Source organism: Glandiceps talaboti, chromosome 18 (assembly GCF_964340395.1).
Source record: "Glandiceps talaboti chromosome 18, keGlaTala1.1, whole genome shotgun sequence".
Classification (NCBI taxonomy): Eukaryota; Metazoa; Hemichordata; class Enteropneusta; family Spengelidae; genus Glandiceps; species Glandiceps talaboti.
In genome coordinates, this window is record NC_135566.1 from 12,704,385 (window position 1) to 12,722,594 (window position 18,210).

Sequence of the window (18,210 nt, forward strand, 5' to 3'; positions counted from 1 at the left end):
GATAAAGAGGAAATTGCTGATCATTTGACATTTCAAAAAACCAAGGACACAGAGAGTTGAGAAAGTCACCATATGTGATAGTGTTTGAAATGTTCATCTCTATGTCACTTAGTATTTTGTCGTTATTTGAAGCAAACTTTCTGTTTTGTGTTATCAAATCACCATTGTAATTAGATATTATTCACCAATATTTGACTTCATTCATCCAAGGAAAATAGAAGTGACCTAAGGGGCCTTGTCACTATGAGTCACTACATATAAAGTAGTGACAAAACCCTGAGCTTACATAACAATCCAGCTGAATGAAGAAAAATATTGTGGAATATAATTGCTATTATACCATGCACCGGAAATACTTGTGACCTAAGGGTTAAATTGTCACTACTCGTCTAGCGACTCGTAGTGACAAGGCCCCTTAGGTTACTTGTATTTTCCTTGGCCGAACAAAGAAAAATATTGGAGAATAATATCTAATTGTGGTAGAGCTAGCTAGGTCATACTTAACCGCTAGAGGGCTACAACTGTGATTCTGTGAGGGTAGTGGCTTTTGCTTGACTATATTTGAATATGCGGCCATGATCGACACTTTGATATTTGAAAAATGTCGTCAATTAGCTTACAGGATTCTGTGTGTCATTGTGACAACAACAGTCACATATTACCTGAAGAAATTTATAATACTAGCTTTTAAAGGCCCACTCCAGATTACAAATAAAATGTAGAGGTGAAAAAAAATAGTTGTTTGACAGAGCTGCAGAAAAAGTCGATCCAAAACAAAAGAATTAGCCAAAGTAATTGTTATTATTAAAGATTAATGCGATGATTGGGGATTAAAGTGGCCATATGGATGAGGATTTATTTTGGATTTTTAATTTATATATTAATTTTATCATAGTGTCCTGCTTGAAAAATCAATATGAAACAACATATGTCAAGTCTTTGTTTGTAACTCAATAAATTGCAAAACACTGGTAAATGTGTAAAATGTTTGTTGTTGTACGTATAATAACAAACTTTTTACACATTTTTTAGCTTTTTGCAATGTCTTGAGTTACAAACACAGACTTTGTCATGTGTTGTTTCACATTGATTTTTCAGGTAGGAAGCCATGATAAAATTGTTTTATAAATTAAAAATACAAAATAAATATATCCAATCCTCATCCATATGGCCACTTTAAAACATATTAGCCCTTTTAAACAAATGAAAGATGTAAACATCATAGATATGTGTACAAATACGGATGAAAGTGAGCATTGTTTATCAGCAGTGACTTAAAATATACTCAGATTCAGTGAGACAAATAAAAAATTTTGACAGTGACATCACATAGCTCCACCCCAATAACCAAGGCATAACTTACTGAGAGAGGTTACTTAATGTCTAAAATGATACGAATATTTGCAACCTCCACATTCAGAAGAGTTTTGGTGTCATTACCAGTGCACCTGTTTACATGAAGGAAGAAAGGAAAATATACCTGAAAGTATCGAGTATAATATGTACCGTAACTAAGGGATACCATTTCAGGATTGAAAGTGTCAAGAAAACTGACGTTCTGTCCTCATTTTCCAAAGTTTTACAAAAACTATGGTACAAAAAATACTTGCTGTACATTTTCATGTATTCAGTTTACCATGATGGCAACAGTGTTGCCATGGTGATGATCAAAGCAAACCGCTGACCGTACTTTGTGCTTTTATTGTTACAGGAGAGATAGAAGTCCCAGCAACCCAGAGTTACCAAGTGTACCTAGTGTATCAGAGCCCGATGCAGAGCAATAAAAAATGACAGTTGTCACTCTTACACTATAAACCTGGCCATATGGTGTGCATTTTAATATTTCTACATATGACATTTAATCTATAATGCTTTTTATCTATGGAATAATTATTGATGACATGCAGACATTTTTATACCAAGGCATCAAAGAACTGTAGATAATAATTGACAGTGATGTATTATGGTGTTTATTTTGTGCCAGAATAGTTTGCGCTCTTCTGTTAATAATGTTTTTGATAAGTGATGGATGATTTGAACAAACCGAGATGTGATGAGCGCCCTCAAGTGTTCTTCCAAATGTTAATACAGAGGGCGCTGTATGTATTTAGATGTCATGGCTGGGTTTTTTTGACGACTTCGCAAGGTTTAGTCATGTGTCCCACCTAAGTATTATTGGTTGTTGCAACATGCTCATGCTAAGAAATAGATGTATAATTTTTTTTCTTCAAGGTTTATCATTTTTTTTTACATCATATCGCCTGACTTTCTAAGTCAGCTGATCGATCAAAGATGGCACCCCATGTTTTCAGGAAAGAAATCAAAACACTTTTAAGAGTTTAAGTGTTTAGCTTTTGAAAGAAAAAAACACCAGAACAGTGCTGTGTAATGTAAAATTTGACAGGATTGAACTAGAAAGTTAAAAAATACCAGCAATAAAAATGGGACAGCTAGGGAACCAGATCGCAAAATGATACTGAATTATTTTAAAGTCAGGCAACAGTTTACTTAAACAAAGTAACCAGGAAAATCACCAACTCATGAAACATTCTAAACAGGTTAATGAAAATGATATATTCCGCTGAACATTTACAAATATTTTTTTTTCCATAAATGGTTATAATGACATCCATTCAAATAAATAACTTGAAATTCAAGCAATGGATGTTTTTTTTTTTTTAAAAACATATTAGTATTATTAGCTAATTCTGCTATACATATTTTGATAAGATTACAAGTTGATTCTTTGTAGTCTTAAGAATTTGTATGGCCTTCTCTTTTGCTGAGAATCTCATGACTTTTGATGTGAAAAAATGAATGTATGTTAGCATTGGGGTTCTTTTCAAAAGTTTGCTATTTTTGGGTAGTGATGTAACTTTTTGTTAAAGCATGATATAAAGCCAAGAAATACGCCATATTCCTGAACCAGTTTTCTTAAAGCGGCCATATGGAGAGGATTGGGTATTTATTTTAGATTTTTTAATTTATAAAACAATTTTATCATGGTTTCCTACTTGAAAAGCCAATATGAAACAAAAAAGACCCTGTCTGTGTTTGTAACTCAATACATTGCAAGATGCCAAAACTTGTGTAAAAAAAGTTTGTTATCGTACGTACAATAACAAACATTTCGCACATTTATTGATAATTTCCAATGTATTGAGTTACAAACACAGACTTAGTCCATATTGTTTTACATTGATTTTTCAAGTAGGAAGTCATGATGACATTGTTTTACAGTCCCATACAATTGTCCTTCTCGTCATTTCCCAGCTTTTTATCAGTGGCTTTCTCAGCCAGTTGAAAAAAAAAATCAACAATTTCCCATTTCTGATTAAACCAGGGTGGTATTCAGCAGATCAAAAAATTATCTTACTGTTCCATATACTTCTAAGCATTATAATTGTCACCCTTGGTTCTGTATTTTGCAGCACCCTGATATGGACTTTTTATTTTTGAAAATTGCTGCAAAGTAAGTAATTGGAATATGGTGTATTATTATCTGAGGAAGGGTAAAGAAAAGCAGATTTTTTAAAAAGGGTGTTCTGAAATGAAATGTGCAATAGTAATTTTTTTTTAAAAGAAGATTTATATGATGCTATGTGTAAATTTCAATAATTTTTATTAATTCAAATAATTTTCATTACAGTTTTATAGTGGCCATATGGATGAGGATTGGGTATTTATTGTGGACTTTTAATTTATAAAACAATTTTATCATGGCTTCCTAGTTGAAAAATCAATGTGAAACAACATATGCTAAGTCTTTATTTATAACTGAATACATTGCAAAAAAGCTAAAAAAAAAAATGTGTAAAAAAATTTCTTATTGTATGTACAAAAACAAACATTTTACACATTTATTAACCTTTTGCAATTTATTGACTTACAAACAAGGACTTGACATATGTTGTTTCATATTGATTTATCAAGTAGGAAGCCATGATAAGATTATTTTATAAAAAATTAAAATCCAAAATAAATACCCAATCCTCATCCATATGGCCACTTTTAAGTTAATATTTCATAAGATTGACAATATTGTATATGTCAGTATTATAAATCTGCTGAAGAACAATTTTTAAATTTGTGTTTTATGTTAAAAACTTAAAAACTAAAGTAAGCAGAATCAATTCTGTATTTTCTATTCATACCATGAAAGTGTTTGAATTCAGGGGATGTTCAGCAGTTATCATCAGAACTGATAGTATACACAAAGAACAGCACCAAGACAGTGTTAACACAAGGTTAAAAATTGTCAAAGGACTCGTAGCAACTAAAGACCATGACCATAGCAACAGTGAAATAGCAGGAGTCTTTTGCTGAGATGAAAACAGTGAGTGTAGATAAGTGAATGTGACAGCACTCATAGCAACTAAGAACACACCAATAGCAACAGTGAAATAACGTGTCTGTTGCTAAGATGAAAATAGTGAGAGAAGTAGTCAAGTGAATGTGAGGGCACGCTTAGCAACTAAGAGCATGCCCATAGCAACAGGCAAGTGAATAAACATTAAACAACAAAACCATGCCCATAGCAACAGTCAAATATGGATTGGCATGTTATGTGGATATCACAAATGTTACAGTTGTGCTACAGTGCCATTGGCACTATTTTTAGTAATCCAAATATGTGTTCATCAGATCAAGAACTATTAAAGTATAGAGTCTCTACACTATGTCAAGCCTCACTACTGTTTACTCAAACATGGAACATGAAATTCTATAAAATTCTATAACACCACGTGTGACAATTAATCATCAAAATGAAAAGGCCAAAATGGTATGGTTTTTTAGATGTACCTTTACGAAAAAATTAATATTACTGCACTGAAATAGAGTCGATTTTATTGTTTTTAGTCCTGAAACTGTAATCTTAATAATTGTACTATGTGTTCGTTCAAATACATGTAAGTTTAAAATAGGACCCATTTTATTCAATACTTTGATGATATTTTCATGCAATATGTGCCATATATATATATTTACCCATTGTAAGTGAAATTAATCTCAAAAAACCACCAGAACACAAAACAAATGTTTCAAACACCTCAGTAAAATTTGAGTCATAACTATACTTGCATAACATCTGCTAGGCACTAGATTTTTGATCAAGTTGAACTTATGGAAGTTTTCAACATGTATATTTGAATTCAGTACATGTACACTCCATATTGAAAGTGACCATATGGATGAGGATTGAGTATTTATTTTGGATTTTTTGATTTATAAAACAATAATTTTATCATGGCTTCCCCCTACTTGAAAAATTACTGTGAAACAACATTTACCAAGTCTTTGTAACTGAATACATTGTAAAAAGTGAAAACTTATGTGTAAAAAGTTTGTTATTGTACGTACAATAACAAATTTATTACACATTTTATTAATCTTTTGCAATGTCTTGAGTTACAAACAAGGACTTGGCATATGTTGTTTCACATTGATTTTTCAAGTAGGAAGCCATGATAAAATTGTTTTATAAATTAAAAAATGCAAAATAAATACCCAGTTCTTATTCATATGGCCACTTTTAAGAAGACATGGCATATTGAAGTATGTTTGTCTCCATCAACTTTATTAGTTGATATTCCTTTCAATTACGCTATAATTTACAGGTTTTGAAAGACTGGACATTCCACAAATTCTCACATTTTCTTTGTTCTATAACAGTGTATTTCAACTTACTTCAATTATGCTAATTAATTATGCATGCAATAACTTAATTATGCATTTACCATCTTAATTATGTATGTATAAAGTACTTAATTTACATAATGACTTAGGCATGCATGCTTTCTCATTACTTCAGTCTGGCAGAACTCTTTGAATGTTATCAAAAGTAATTTAAAAGTAAGTGATTCAACTCTATGATTTTTAGAATAGAAAATTTGTATCACCAAGTCAATCTTTTTATTTCGACTCTTTGACAGTTTTACCGGAAGGTAATGAAAACGCATACATTTTTGACCTCACCCTTTAAAATGAATTATGTAAATTTTCATTTTTGTGTTTACTTCATATTGAGGTCACACAATTTTCTTGGAAAAACATTATTGTAACTGTGCAGCTAACAAGTATGCCTGAATGTAGAGATCTTTTCTTATATGTTGCCACTTTGGTGTTCAACATTAGTGTACAAGTTTGACTATAAAATAACTCTTTTGATACTTATAAAAGTATCAAAAACACAACTACTTTTTACTACATACATGTTTCTGCATCATGTCAAGATCTCATATCTTGTTTTTTTTTTGCAAATAAAGATAATTGAATGCTTAACCATGGTGTCTTTGTGTGTCCTTTCCTGCCTCCTAAAATGGATGGCATTGTCTTCAATATTTCACCATCAGACACGGGTGGGTGGGGGGTGTTGCAGTGGCAAGCAACAAAGAAGACTCAGTGTTTCCCGAAGAGCAAATCACGGAAAACTCGGTAACTTTCGGCGTATGTTTGAACAAAAGAAATCCTTGCAACATCAGGAGATGATGACAGAGGTTGTAGTCCCCCTATTAATACCTCGGAACAATACCTGTTATTCACCTGTTTCCCCCTTGTCTGTGGTGTTAACTGAGTCCCTTAATTTTCAGTTTCATCGCCTCATGAATAAAAAAAATGAAAATTTTAAGACTTGTCACAATTAGAGATCGACATGTGAGGGCGCCCCATCACGGCGTATTACTATACCCGGGCCGGGATGGGTTGATTTTGACAGTCAACTTGATATTTCAGATCGGTAGCTAGTTGGGGTTGTTTGCACTGTTCATTGAATACTTTCCCATAGCAGATATATATTTATTTTTAATTATCAAAAATCTCCTTTTAAATTTTATGTTTCTGTATTTAAACACTTCTAAAATATGATTTACCTGGACCATGGGCCGCCATGGGCACGTGTTGCTATTTATATATATAGTGATACAAAAAATAATATTTTCAAACTGTTACGTAATAAGTCGTGAATATGAACTCGGTAAGTAATCCCATAATGAATCCACTGATCTGGCACGGGTCTAGTAATACTATAGCTGCAATAATTGTAGCTTTTTCCTGTTTTTGTGCTTTTTTTTCCGTTCTGACGTTTAACTCGAATCAAACGCTACAATTCCTCTATTAAACGTAAATGCAAATAGACGGAACCGATTCAGATCTGAATCGCAAAGTTGTGCGGACTTTTCTGCTAAATTACGCCTTACCTGGCAAAATATCGGACATTTCCTAACGCCAAACCATAATTACGGAGCCTTCAAGACCCAAGTAGTGTTCAGAGGTACCCCAATTCCGTCAAAATCTGCAAATGTAGCAAGGAAGGCATGCAGCAGTTTGAAACGGGCAGTACACTGAACGCCTCGCTGATCACGTTTTCAACGTGGTCTCATCCATTTGCGTTTGCGTTAGAGGAATTGTAGCGTTTGATTCGAGTGAAACGTCGGAACGAAAAAAAGCACGAAAACAGAGGAAAAGGCCCTCAAAATCACATCAAACGCCACAATTATTGCAGCTAGTATAAATACTAATAATATGGTACGCCGTGATAGAGTGCCCTCACACATCGGTCTGTCCATGGAAGTATATGGGTTATACTTATAGTTTCCATGAGAGTTTTAAAAATTGCCATTTTTTTTATTCATGAGGTGATTAAACTGAAAATTATGGGAATCAGTTAGCACCACAGACAAGGGGGAACCCATGAGCAATAGGGGGACTAAAAGCTCTGTAATCGTCTCCTGTCGGTTGCAGGATTTCTTTTGTTCAAACATACGCCGAGAGTTACCGAGTTTTCCGTGATTTGCTCTTCGGGAATCATCGGTCGCAACAGTTACAAAATGTCACTTCCTCGTATTGCATATAGCAACACGTGTCCATGGCCCAAATCAATAGTATTTTAAAAGTTTCCAATGCAGAAACATAAAATTTAGAGATGATTTTTGATGATTGAAGATAAATATATGAAAAATACATTAAAATAATAATGGAAAATCTGTTTCTTTTTAGTATATACTGTAGATTTTTTTTTCACATCCAAACGCGTTGAGAATAATCTTGATAGTTTTATTGATGTTGAATACACGCACAAATATCGTCTAAAATCATGCAAAGGATATTTTTATAGCAATTGGGCTTTATATTTGGTCGGAAGTGATAGGGGTGGACACGGCAATTTATAATGGCCGTATAAAGGTACCACAATCCAACTGGTACAAATAATTCTAATTGGAAAGATAATAAACCGTTCAAACCGTCACCTTTTTATTAAGTATGAAGCGTAAATGTTATTTTTTATTGCGATTGGAAATTAGTCAGTGAGATGGAAAATTCGACATGCACTTTCATTATACATACAGGAATTCCCTTTCAAATCTATAAGAGTCAGTTTGATAATCTGAGAGCTTATTGTTTATGAATCAAAAATTATAAATTTACATTGTCATAATAAATCGTTTTTATTGATTAATTTAAAATTCAAAACAATACAAGTAAACTTACATTTTTACTGATTCTGTTTTGTACTAATTTCGACAATTTCATCATACCCGAAAATATGAGATGCGATTTATTGAACAACGCCCTCTCACGACGTATCTTAAAAGCTCTCAAATTCCGTCATGATTTTAAAAATATAAATGCGACTTGAAGGAATACAATCATCCATAAATTATTGCAGTAAATTAGCTTCTACAGTTGTCTACCAGGCTACAGCATGTATGGGTTATCAGCCTTTGGGTACTTCCGTTGGTAAACGGTTGTCATACGATCGTAAATGACCCACGCATTATATATTTTGTTTAGTATGCCATTGAATACTAGCTCGATCATTACAAAATAGTATTCACTCATATCACTATTCATATCCACGAAATGCAAACATTAGAGTTCGATACTAAAACTTGGCAAAATTCCGATTATGTCCAGCGCATACATTATGTAATTATGTACAATAAAATCAAGAATGTTTCACATACATTAAGTCATGTAATTTTTCTACTATAAAATCAAGAATGTGTCACATACATCATATAAGCGTATATTTACTATGCAAATCTGTTAATCGAAAAAATTCAGTTATACACGTGTGACTGAATATAGATCAGTGCTATTCATGACATCGAATCTCAACATCTCTCTTTATAATTACCGATTACGAGATGATTCTATACCACGGGTAGCAGCTAGAGACTCAAACGTAGCAACGAAATATAATGATATACAGCATTTAAAAAAAAATGACGAAAAAAGTTGTATATGTCATAAATAACCAGGCACTTTTCAATTAATCAATCTTAGTGACATCTCTGTCGTAAAACGACGTCTCCAAGTTTATTCTAAGTATACACCATATACAGTACCAACGGCAAAAATAGAAGAGTTATGAAAAGTTCCACACGCAAACTTATCCACATCTGTATTCCACAAACAACGACTTGCCATCAACAGATCTTGATTCTTGGCCTCGCCGATTGTGACGACACAGATAATCTTGAATCTGTTGATACGGAGACGTTTAACTCTGTACTTAATAGATTCTGTCAAAGACTTTGTTTTCAGGGCCACGAAGTCGGGGTCATACTTGCAATCCGCCAGACTGTGTGACAAGACGAATTCGATGATTCTGGTAACGGTGTCTTCGGGAAAATGTCTGTCTGGAGTTTGTTTATATGTATTTCCAGTTGGTTGTTGTTGTTGTGCGCTAGCATGTAGCTGTTTAAGATAGGCATCTCGAGATAGATAACTGTATCGGCTGCTGGTAACAGTGCCGGAATCCGAATCTGAGCGAGTACGGAATGTGTTCCAGGTGAACGATCTTGTTCGGGACAGTAGTCGACCGACCACTGACATCACACCCAAGGTTGAACGGACACTCCTCAGACTTCTAGCTGTTCGGTTAGAGTCAACTGACGGTGTACGATTTGTGCCGCCAGCATTTATATCATCCTTTGGTTTAATACTTTGTGGCACTGATAATGATCGTTTAAGACTTTTATGTCCCGCGATGTCATCCGATCTGCTCCCCATCTTACGTTGAATTCCAAACCAATACACGATTAGTGAATTTGCAGGAGTAGCTATTAATATTGCATGTATTGATTGGCGATCTTCAAACTTGTATGTAACTTATTACATGTAAGTCTTTCTCCAAATTCTTGTAGGACTGGTCGGTCGACAAGTTTCAAGTCTGTGTATGACATTGAGTGTGTGTGTTTACTACGGACTTATGTATTTACCTACGATTGTTGCCTGGTGAAATATCGTTTACATAATCACGTAATAACACGGATTGTGTAACAAGTCAAACCAACGCGTTCTGAGTTATTTAATTCAGATTGTAACATGTAAATATTACTCACATTCATGTCAAATTTGTGTCACTTTTAGCAGTTATTCTATAAAGGTATCCGTCGAAATATGTTATACCGACTCCACGATGTGCTTGCTTTTTCATATTTTTATGACAATATCTCGTTATTAAGATATGATAAACACTACACACAAAAACATCTTAGTATTAAATAATAGTTGTGTTACTCGTAAACTTAAAAAAAAAATAATGTTAGTAGAATTTTTGATGATTATGGAACCAATTAAATTCGTCACTTATCGTGTTAGTCTGGATCCCAACGTGGTTCGCAAACCACGTGTAAATTGTAACTATCTGCATAGGAACTAGACTAGTATCGTGTCCACTCCGTCGGATGGCCACAGTATGGTAAACAAGTTTTGTAGAAGACACACATCGCCAGGTATGTAGTTTACTTCTGAATGCAGTTTACTCTAGAAGTAAAAGTCGGCGTCAAATATAAAGATACTAATAGAAACTTGAAGGTCATAAATTAGCAGAAAGGTAACATCTTGTCATGCATGCCTGGGGATGGGAATGATCGTAGTAATTACTAATCGTAACGCGTCGTATATGAACACAAATACATTCTAAATTTTGCAAACATGTGTTGGGTGTACACAAAAAGTCAAGTAATATTGCCTCAATCTGTAAACAAATGTTAAATTATAAGAAAAGATTAAAAAATGGAGAATGCAGTAACTTTGTACAATGTGCTTTCACCACAGGGCACTCAGGCTTATAGTTAGTTATGTTTACGAAAACAAACAAACAAACAAACAAACAAACAAAAACAAACAAACAAACAAACAGACAGACAGACAGACAGACAGACAGACAGACAGACAGACAGACAGACAGACAGACAAACAATGACTAATAAATAATCCAGCAAACAATAAATAAATAAATAAATAAATAAATACTGATAAGCATCAACAAGAGAGTAATTACAAATCATTATCAACTACAAGCTATATGCGGAATGGTCACAATTGTACTTACCCCAATGTACAATTGTAGCCATTTCGCATATGTCGTTGATAATGATTTGTAACTACTCTCTTGTTGATGCTTGTAAGTAAGTAAGTAAGTAAGTAAGTAAGTAAGTAAGTAAGTAAGTAAGTAAGTAAGTAAGTAAGTAAGTAAGTATTTATTTTGTTTGTTTTCGTAAACATAACTAACTAAGCCTGAAGGCCTGTGGATAAACCATTAACCGACACCATCTCTCTAGCTCTAAAGTGATGAAATCATATGTAGTAGTACAACTTCAAGTGATACATTTGTCCTTAGACCACTACAGTGCTCGGAGGATTGTCATAGGGGCGCGTAGTATTTCGTAGATTGTTGTTTTTCTTGTCTACAGGCTAAACATGACAACGTTCTGACTTGAATATATTTCCCCTACATCTACGGAAAGAACACTTATCCTGTATCTTCTAGTATAATAGGGCATATATTGATGCATTTGTAGTACCAGGATTCGTCTGATATTTTCCTTAGGGAGCCTTCAGTATTTACAAGGGGAGGGCTGGAGGAATCGGGGGGGGGGTCACATTTTACAAACCTGTTCTTGGGGAGGGTCATATTTTGCATTACAGTGTTTGGGGAGGGTCACATTTTACAATCCATAAGCTTAGTTTTGTGACCAAACTGAAGATTCAATTATTGTCAATTTTTGTTGTCTGTTTTGATATGTGAAAGTGAGATGAGCACTCAACATTTATGATTTCCTCCCCCTTGTAAATACTGAAGGCTCCCTTAGGAAAACAACAATATCAGCGATAATTTACGTGTCCCAAAGCTTATGCGGCTAGGCTGTCGGTTGACCTAAAAATTCACACTGGCCTCAGACTAAGATTGCTATGCTGGTGGTCGTGTAGACTACGTCACGCACGGTAATTACGCAGTCTACAGGACATTAACACCGACATACGGGTGCAGTGTACGTGTCGGCACTTTCACCGTTATTAGTATTAAAACCAAGGACACTTTCTGGATAACACCGGGAATCTAATCGTCCGCTTCCAGTACCAGCGTCATGGCAACTGGGGATGACAACGATAGCGTACTGTTGCAAGAGTTAAATATAACAGGAGATCCCGATGACATAGACACACAAGAAACGGGATCGAGTTCCAGCTCCAATGTTGACAATGAGTGTGAAGCTGACATTATTACAGTCGATCAGGCAGGTAAATATCAAAGGCATGTACGTATGCATGGTATGTGGGTGTGATCGAACTGAGAACTTTCCCTTTCCCCCAACTCCGGTGCTGTTACCAGTGATTTGGGAAGCCAACTCCGGAAACCGAGGAAGCGACCGTCATCATATTAGAATTTGGTTCTAAGTTTGTCAGTCACGCAAACAACTCAAATTTTGTCGATGGGAAGCTTACGGTTGTCTGTTTTGAAATTAAAAGGGTTCACCCAAAATGGTCGACGTATATTTAAATTCTAAACATGTCGACAGTGAATACACCAATGTGTAGCTGCAATAAATTATGGCGTTAACAGTTGTTGTTTTTGAGCTTTTTATCGTTCCGAGGGTTTTCACTCAAAATTTGCATATTGTACAAATAAAAGGCGAATTTATCAGTCTCAGCTGATCTTTAGTTTGTCTCCTTTGTAAGTGTAAATGTAGAATGTGTCCTTGAGTCTGGAAATTCGAACACTGCAATTGAAAATATGGGTCAACAATGGCTTGTATTCAGTAACAATGATTTCCATTTTCAATTCTCGATTGTCACTGATGAAAATTTAGAAAAGGGCTGAGTGTATAGTGCCATATTTAAACAAAAATGTAAAGTGGGGGTTACTTTTCAACCAGTGTCAGTATTTGGAGAGACATATAAATAACAAGTGTCTACAGATGCAAAAAAAGGTAATGTTTACTCCGTGTGCTTGACTACTCTCAGAAAACTGGTGTGAGAGTACACACAATCACGATTGTGGTTCAAATCTTGCCAAGAATTTACTCCCCTCTCTACCAGGGTATTTGCTTGTACACACAAAAGCTGAGCAAAAGAGGATTTAGCGATCCAGAAACAAACGGCAGTGATGAGGCTCGAACCTGCAACCTGTTGATTTCAAGTATAGACACATTAACCATTCACCCGCCATACATATCTAAACTGACTTAGGGGCCAGATCAATAGTTCAATGTAGGCTAGAAAACTAAAAATCTTGTAATTAGGCCTCAGACCCCCCCCCCCCCCCAACTAAATTGGCTAAAATTGAAAATTGTTTCAGACCGTACATAAAATTTCAAATCAGTTTGTACGGTAGTAGTATGTAGTGGTATGAATATAAAGCCAGTATGTAGTGAATAAAAAATAGTTCTTTTGTTGACACTTTACTTTATTTTAATACCATTTACTATAGTGAAAAATTCTTCAATTTCTCAATTTGACGACATTTTAAAAAAAATATTTGTATTTAGGGAGACAAAACTGATCCAAAATTAAAATCGTTTTTGTAGGAAAATGGTTAAAAAAAAAAACCCAACCCACCCCAAAGTAAAACAATTTATTTTTTTTATCCTATATTGAACTGTTGAGCTCACCCCTTAATATATAGTTCTATATCTCTTTCCATTTAGATGCTGCCACATACGACAGTAACAGTGATTCAGCATCAGCATTATCAGCAGAATGGTCTGAGATTTCATCAGACACACGGTAAGAATACTTGAGTAGTATAACTACCTGTTGCTTCTTCCATTTATTTGACCAAAAATAAAAGAATTATTTCTGGTCAGGACACATCTTCTCTAAAGTGGTCCAACACGAATTTTTAAAAAACAAACTTTTTGTTGTTGAAAATTCTAAACCTTAGTCACCCAGTCTACTATTTATCACAGTTAACTCTCCTTTTAAGTTAGTACTTTTCAGAGCAAATATTTATGTGTATATTTTGGGTAGTCATTTGCTTTTTCACAATAGGTTCTGCAATTAATTGTCTTCCTTGAAGCAGAAGTTGATGTAGGGAGGGTTATAGCATAGATCTACAATACCTTCAAGTTATGTGAGAGTGGTATTGAGTAGAAGTATTTATGAAAATTTATCTTACAATAAAAAATTTGGCATAGTACTCAAGTGAATTCTGAGTATCCTTTTGAAATGAAAATATCAAAAATTAAAAAGTGGTGAAATATCATACCAAAACAGCGACATAAACCTTGAGTGGAAAGTCATTATTTGGGTCTCCACACCATGTGTATGAGATGAACCATGCAAGTAGACATAACAGTTTGTTTTGTGAGGTCAAGACATTACATTTGTACTCACTGACGTGATAGAACTGTTACCTGTATCACTAGAGTGTGGAGGGTCTATGCCTGTATTGAATACATTGATACTGTTTTGACACCCACCATTTTTGTAACCGCTGAGCCGTGTCAACGAGCTGTTAAAATCTTGTCTGCCTGGCAGCCATAAAATTATAATAGTCTGTTTTTTTTGTTCTACTTGGTTACAGGTATTTACTTGTTCAGGTCCAGCAAATGTTTATGGCTTGTACAAGAACGGCTAAACAATTGAAAGAATTTTAGATTACTAGTAATAAAATGATCACGAGGGAATAGGTTGTCCCAGTCTGTCTGTCATGATTTGTGATTTTGCTTCACTTAGAAGGAATAGCTTATAATAGTTTCAGCATCAAGCTGCTAATTTAGCCTCCACACCCTTCCCTCTGATGGCAGGGTTATCAACATGCCTGCCAGGTCTGCAGACATTTACATAATAATAGCCGATTAGCATATATGCAAATTACATTGTTGTTTACTCTGGTGTTCATCTGAGTAACATAATACTTGACCCCATTTATATAGTAGTAATAGTGAGGTTTTTGAAGTGTACATTTACAAACTGACTTCATTTCAATATAGTCAAATATATGATGTAGCATTATCACTTCCCATAGCAACCAATCAGATTGTCATATATTTTCCAACCAATCAGATTGTCACATATTTTCCAACCAATCAGATTGAGCATGCAAATTTCAAACCACACTAACTGATTGATGCTGATAGTAATACAAGTATTATTGACTACATTTTTGTAAAATTTCATTACACATTCTATCTACTGGTGCTGGTATAATATAATAGTACATGTAATGTATCACCTCATGTAACTAGTATACCACAGGGTTTTGACTATTTGACGCCATAAACACACTTGCGGAGTCACTCTTGTGGATACATGTCGTCAACTGGTCAAAACCTTTGGGGTGTAGTATCCCAAGGGGGTGGTTTATTGCTTATTATAAAAAATTACTGATCAGCAGTGTGCCCTCTAATGATAGCCAAATTTTGTTGTTGTTGGTCAAAATGTTAAAAACTGGGATTTCTTGTGAGTCACCACATAGTAAAAGATAGGGGAACACCAAATTTTGGTGCATCACTAGAAATTGTGTGTGTCAGTGACGCGTCAAATTGGCTTAGAGAACACACTGGTCAGCTTGTTAGCATATGTTATTAGGTAATCAATTGCTGACTGGTTTGTTATCAGACTATCTTATTTTCCCAATAGGCGTGTAGAATTGGAAGAGGGTCGTAGCGGTTTTGGATTCAGCATATCAGGGGGTGTAATGTCACCTCTAGGTCATGTACCATTATTTATTGCTAGTGTAGACCCACATGGACCTGCTGCAAAAACAGAATTAATGAAGGTATAGTGTCACTTTAATCAATTCATTATAGATTACTTTTGTCAATGGGGAAAATGATTGCTAATGACAACATCCAACCCTAATTTTAACATCCACCAGTAGAAGTATATCCACCTGATAGAAATATATCCATCAATAGAAAATATATCCATCAAATATATCCATCAATAGAAAATATATCCATCAATAGAAAATATATCCATCACTTGAAAATATCTCCATCAATAGAAAATATATCCGTCAATAGAAAATATATCCATCACTTGAAAATATCTCCATCAATAGAAAATATATCCGTCAATAGAAAATATATCCATCAATAGAAAATATATCCATCACTTGAAAATATATCCATCAATAGAAAATATATCCATCAATAGAAAATATATCCATCACTTGAAAATATCTCCATCAATAGAAAATATATCCGTCAATAGAAAATATATCCATCACTTGAAAATATATCCATCACTTGAAAATATATCCATCAATAGAAAATATATCCATCAATAGAAAATATATCCATCAATAGAAAATATATCCGTCAATAGAAAATATATCCATCACTTGAAAATATCTCCATCAATAGAAAATATATCCGTCAAGGGAAAATATATCCATCAATAGAAAATATATCCATCACTTGAAAATATCTCCATCAATAGAAAATATATCCGTCAATAGAAAATATATCCATCAATAGAAAATATATCCATCAATAGAAAATAGAAAATATATCCGTCAATAGAAGATATATCCTTCATTAGAAAATGTATCCGTCAATAGAAAATATATCCGTCAATAGAAAATATATCCTTCATTAGAAAATATATCCATCAATAGAAATATCTCCATCAATAGAAAATATATCCATCAATAGAAAATATATCCATCAATAGAAAATATATCCATCAATAGAAAATATATCCGTCAATAGAAAATAGAAAATATATCCGTCAATAGAAGATATATCCTTCATTAGAAAATGTATCTGTCAATAGAAAATATATCCGTCAATAGAAAATAGAAAATATATCCGTCAATAGAAAATATATCCTTCATTAGAAAATATATCCATCAATAGAAAATATATCCGTCAATAGAAAATATATCCATCACTAGAAAATATATCCGTCAATAGAAAATATATCCGTCAATAGAAAATATATCCATCAATAGAAAATATATTCATCAATAGAAAATATATCCGTCAATAGAAAATATATCTATCAATAGAAGTATATCCATCTGAAAGAGAAAATGTATCCGTCAATAGAAACGTGTAACTTTATTTGATGACTTTATAAAGGTTTGTCAAGATGGTGACCATATTTATTTTAGTACTGGTATAACATAATAGATTGACACAGACCGACCTAATTCAAGTGTCTACTCCCCAGAAAGAGTAGCGATGTATTTTGTGGACTGACCAATTATTTTGTTTGTATTTTAGCCTGGTGATAGAATACTTGCTATAAATGGAGAGAGTATGGAAGCCAGGACACACAGAGATGCTGTTATCGCCATTAAAGCTGCATGCGGACCAATTACAATTGACCTTACACAGGGCGACGAGAACATTCTGGATTTCATTGTGATGGACTAACTATAGACCAATCACGATTGCTCTTACACAGGCTGAAGAGAACATTCTTGATTTCATTATGATGGACTAACTGTGGACCAATCACAATGGCTCTTAGACAGAGTGATTGTGATGGACTAACTGTTGACCAATCATAAATGCTCTTAAACAGGGTGAAGAGAACACTCTTGATTTCATTGTGATTGACTAACTGTGGACCAATCACAATTGACCTTACACAGAGTGATTGTGATGGACATAATACTATGGACCAATCACAAGGGCTTTTTACACTTTGATAAAGAAAACATATCAAACTATGTATCTATATCGACTGAGATTCATTCCAATCAACATCCTATCATTATTGTACTGTCCAACTATTATCACCTGAATAAAAAGTGCAGGTAATAACTCTCATTTTGTTTGGTGACATCGAGTACGCAATAATAACCAAGGCTAACTATATCAAATTCACTACCATAGTACTATGTTGTAGACATATATGAATTGTAAAGTACTCTATATACATATATAATATATAAATTATAGTAAAACCATCTTGTATGTTTGAAATGATTATTTTCACAACTTGTTCTTGATAAAGATAACC

General features: G+C 34.0%; 2 protein-coding genes across 2 annotated transcripts in view; both read left to right on the forward strand.

The window, feature by feature from the left end:
* The window catches only part of LOC144448891 (calcium/calmodulin-dependent protein kinase kinase 2-like), a 44,974-nt gene extending 42,950 nt beyond the window's left edge, over window positions 1-2,024 (forward strand). Inside the window, exon 13 of the mRNA XM_078139233.1 lies at window positions 1,712-2,024. Within this exon, the coding sequence (XP_077995359.1) occupies window positions 1,712-1,784 (73 nt within the window). The 3' untranslated portion in view covers window positions 1,785-2,024. The remainder of the gene's footprint in view (window positions 1-1,711) is intronic.
* Window positions 2,025-12,260: 10,236 nt separating this feature from the next.
* On the forward strand, window positions 12,261-17,618 carry LOC144449697 (multiple PDZ domain protein-like). The gene is made up of 4 exons (XM_078140273.1): window positions 12,261-12,531; window positions 13,938-14,016; window positions 15,874-16,012; window positions 17,466-17,618. The coding sequence occupies exons 1-4, from the start codon at window positions 12,378-12,380 to the stop codon at window positions 17,616-17,618; spliced, it is 525 nt and encodes a 174-aa protein (XP_077996399.1). The 5' UTR covers window positions 12,261-12,377.
* Window positions 17,619-18,210: the final 592 nt, after the last annotated feature.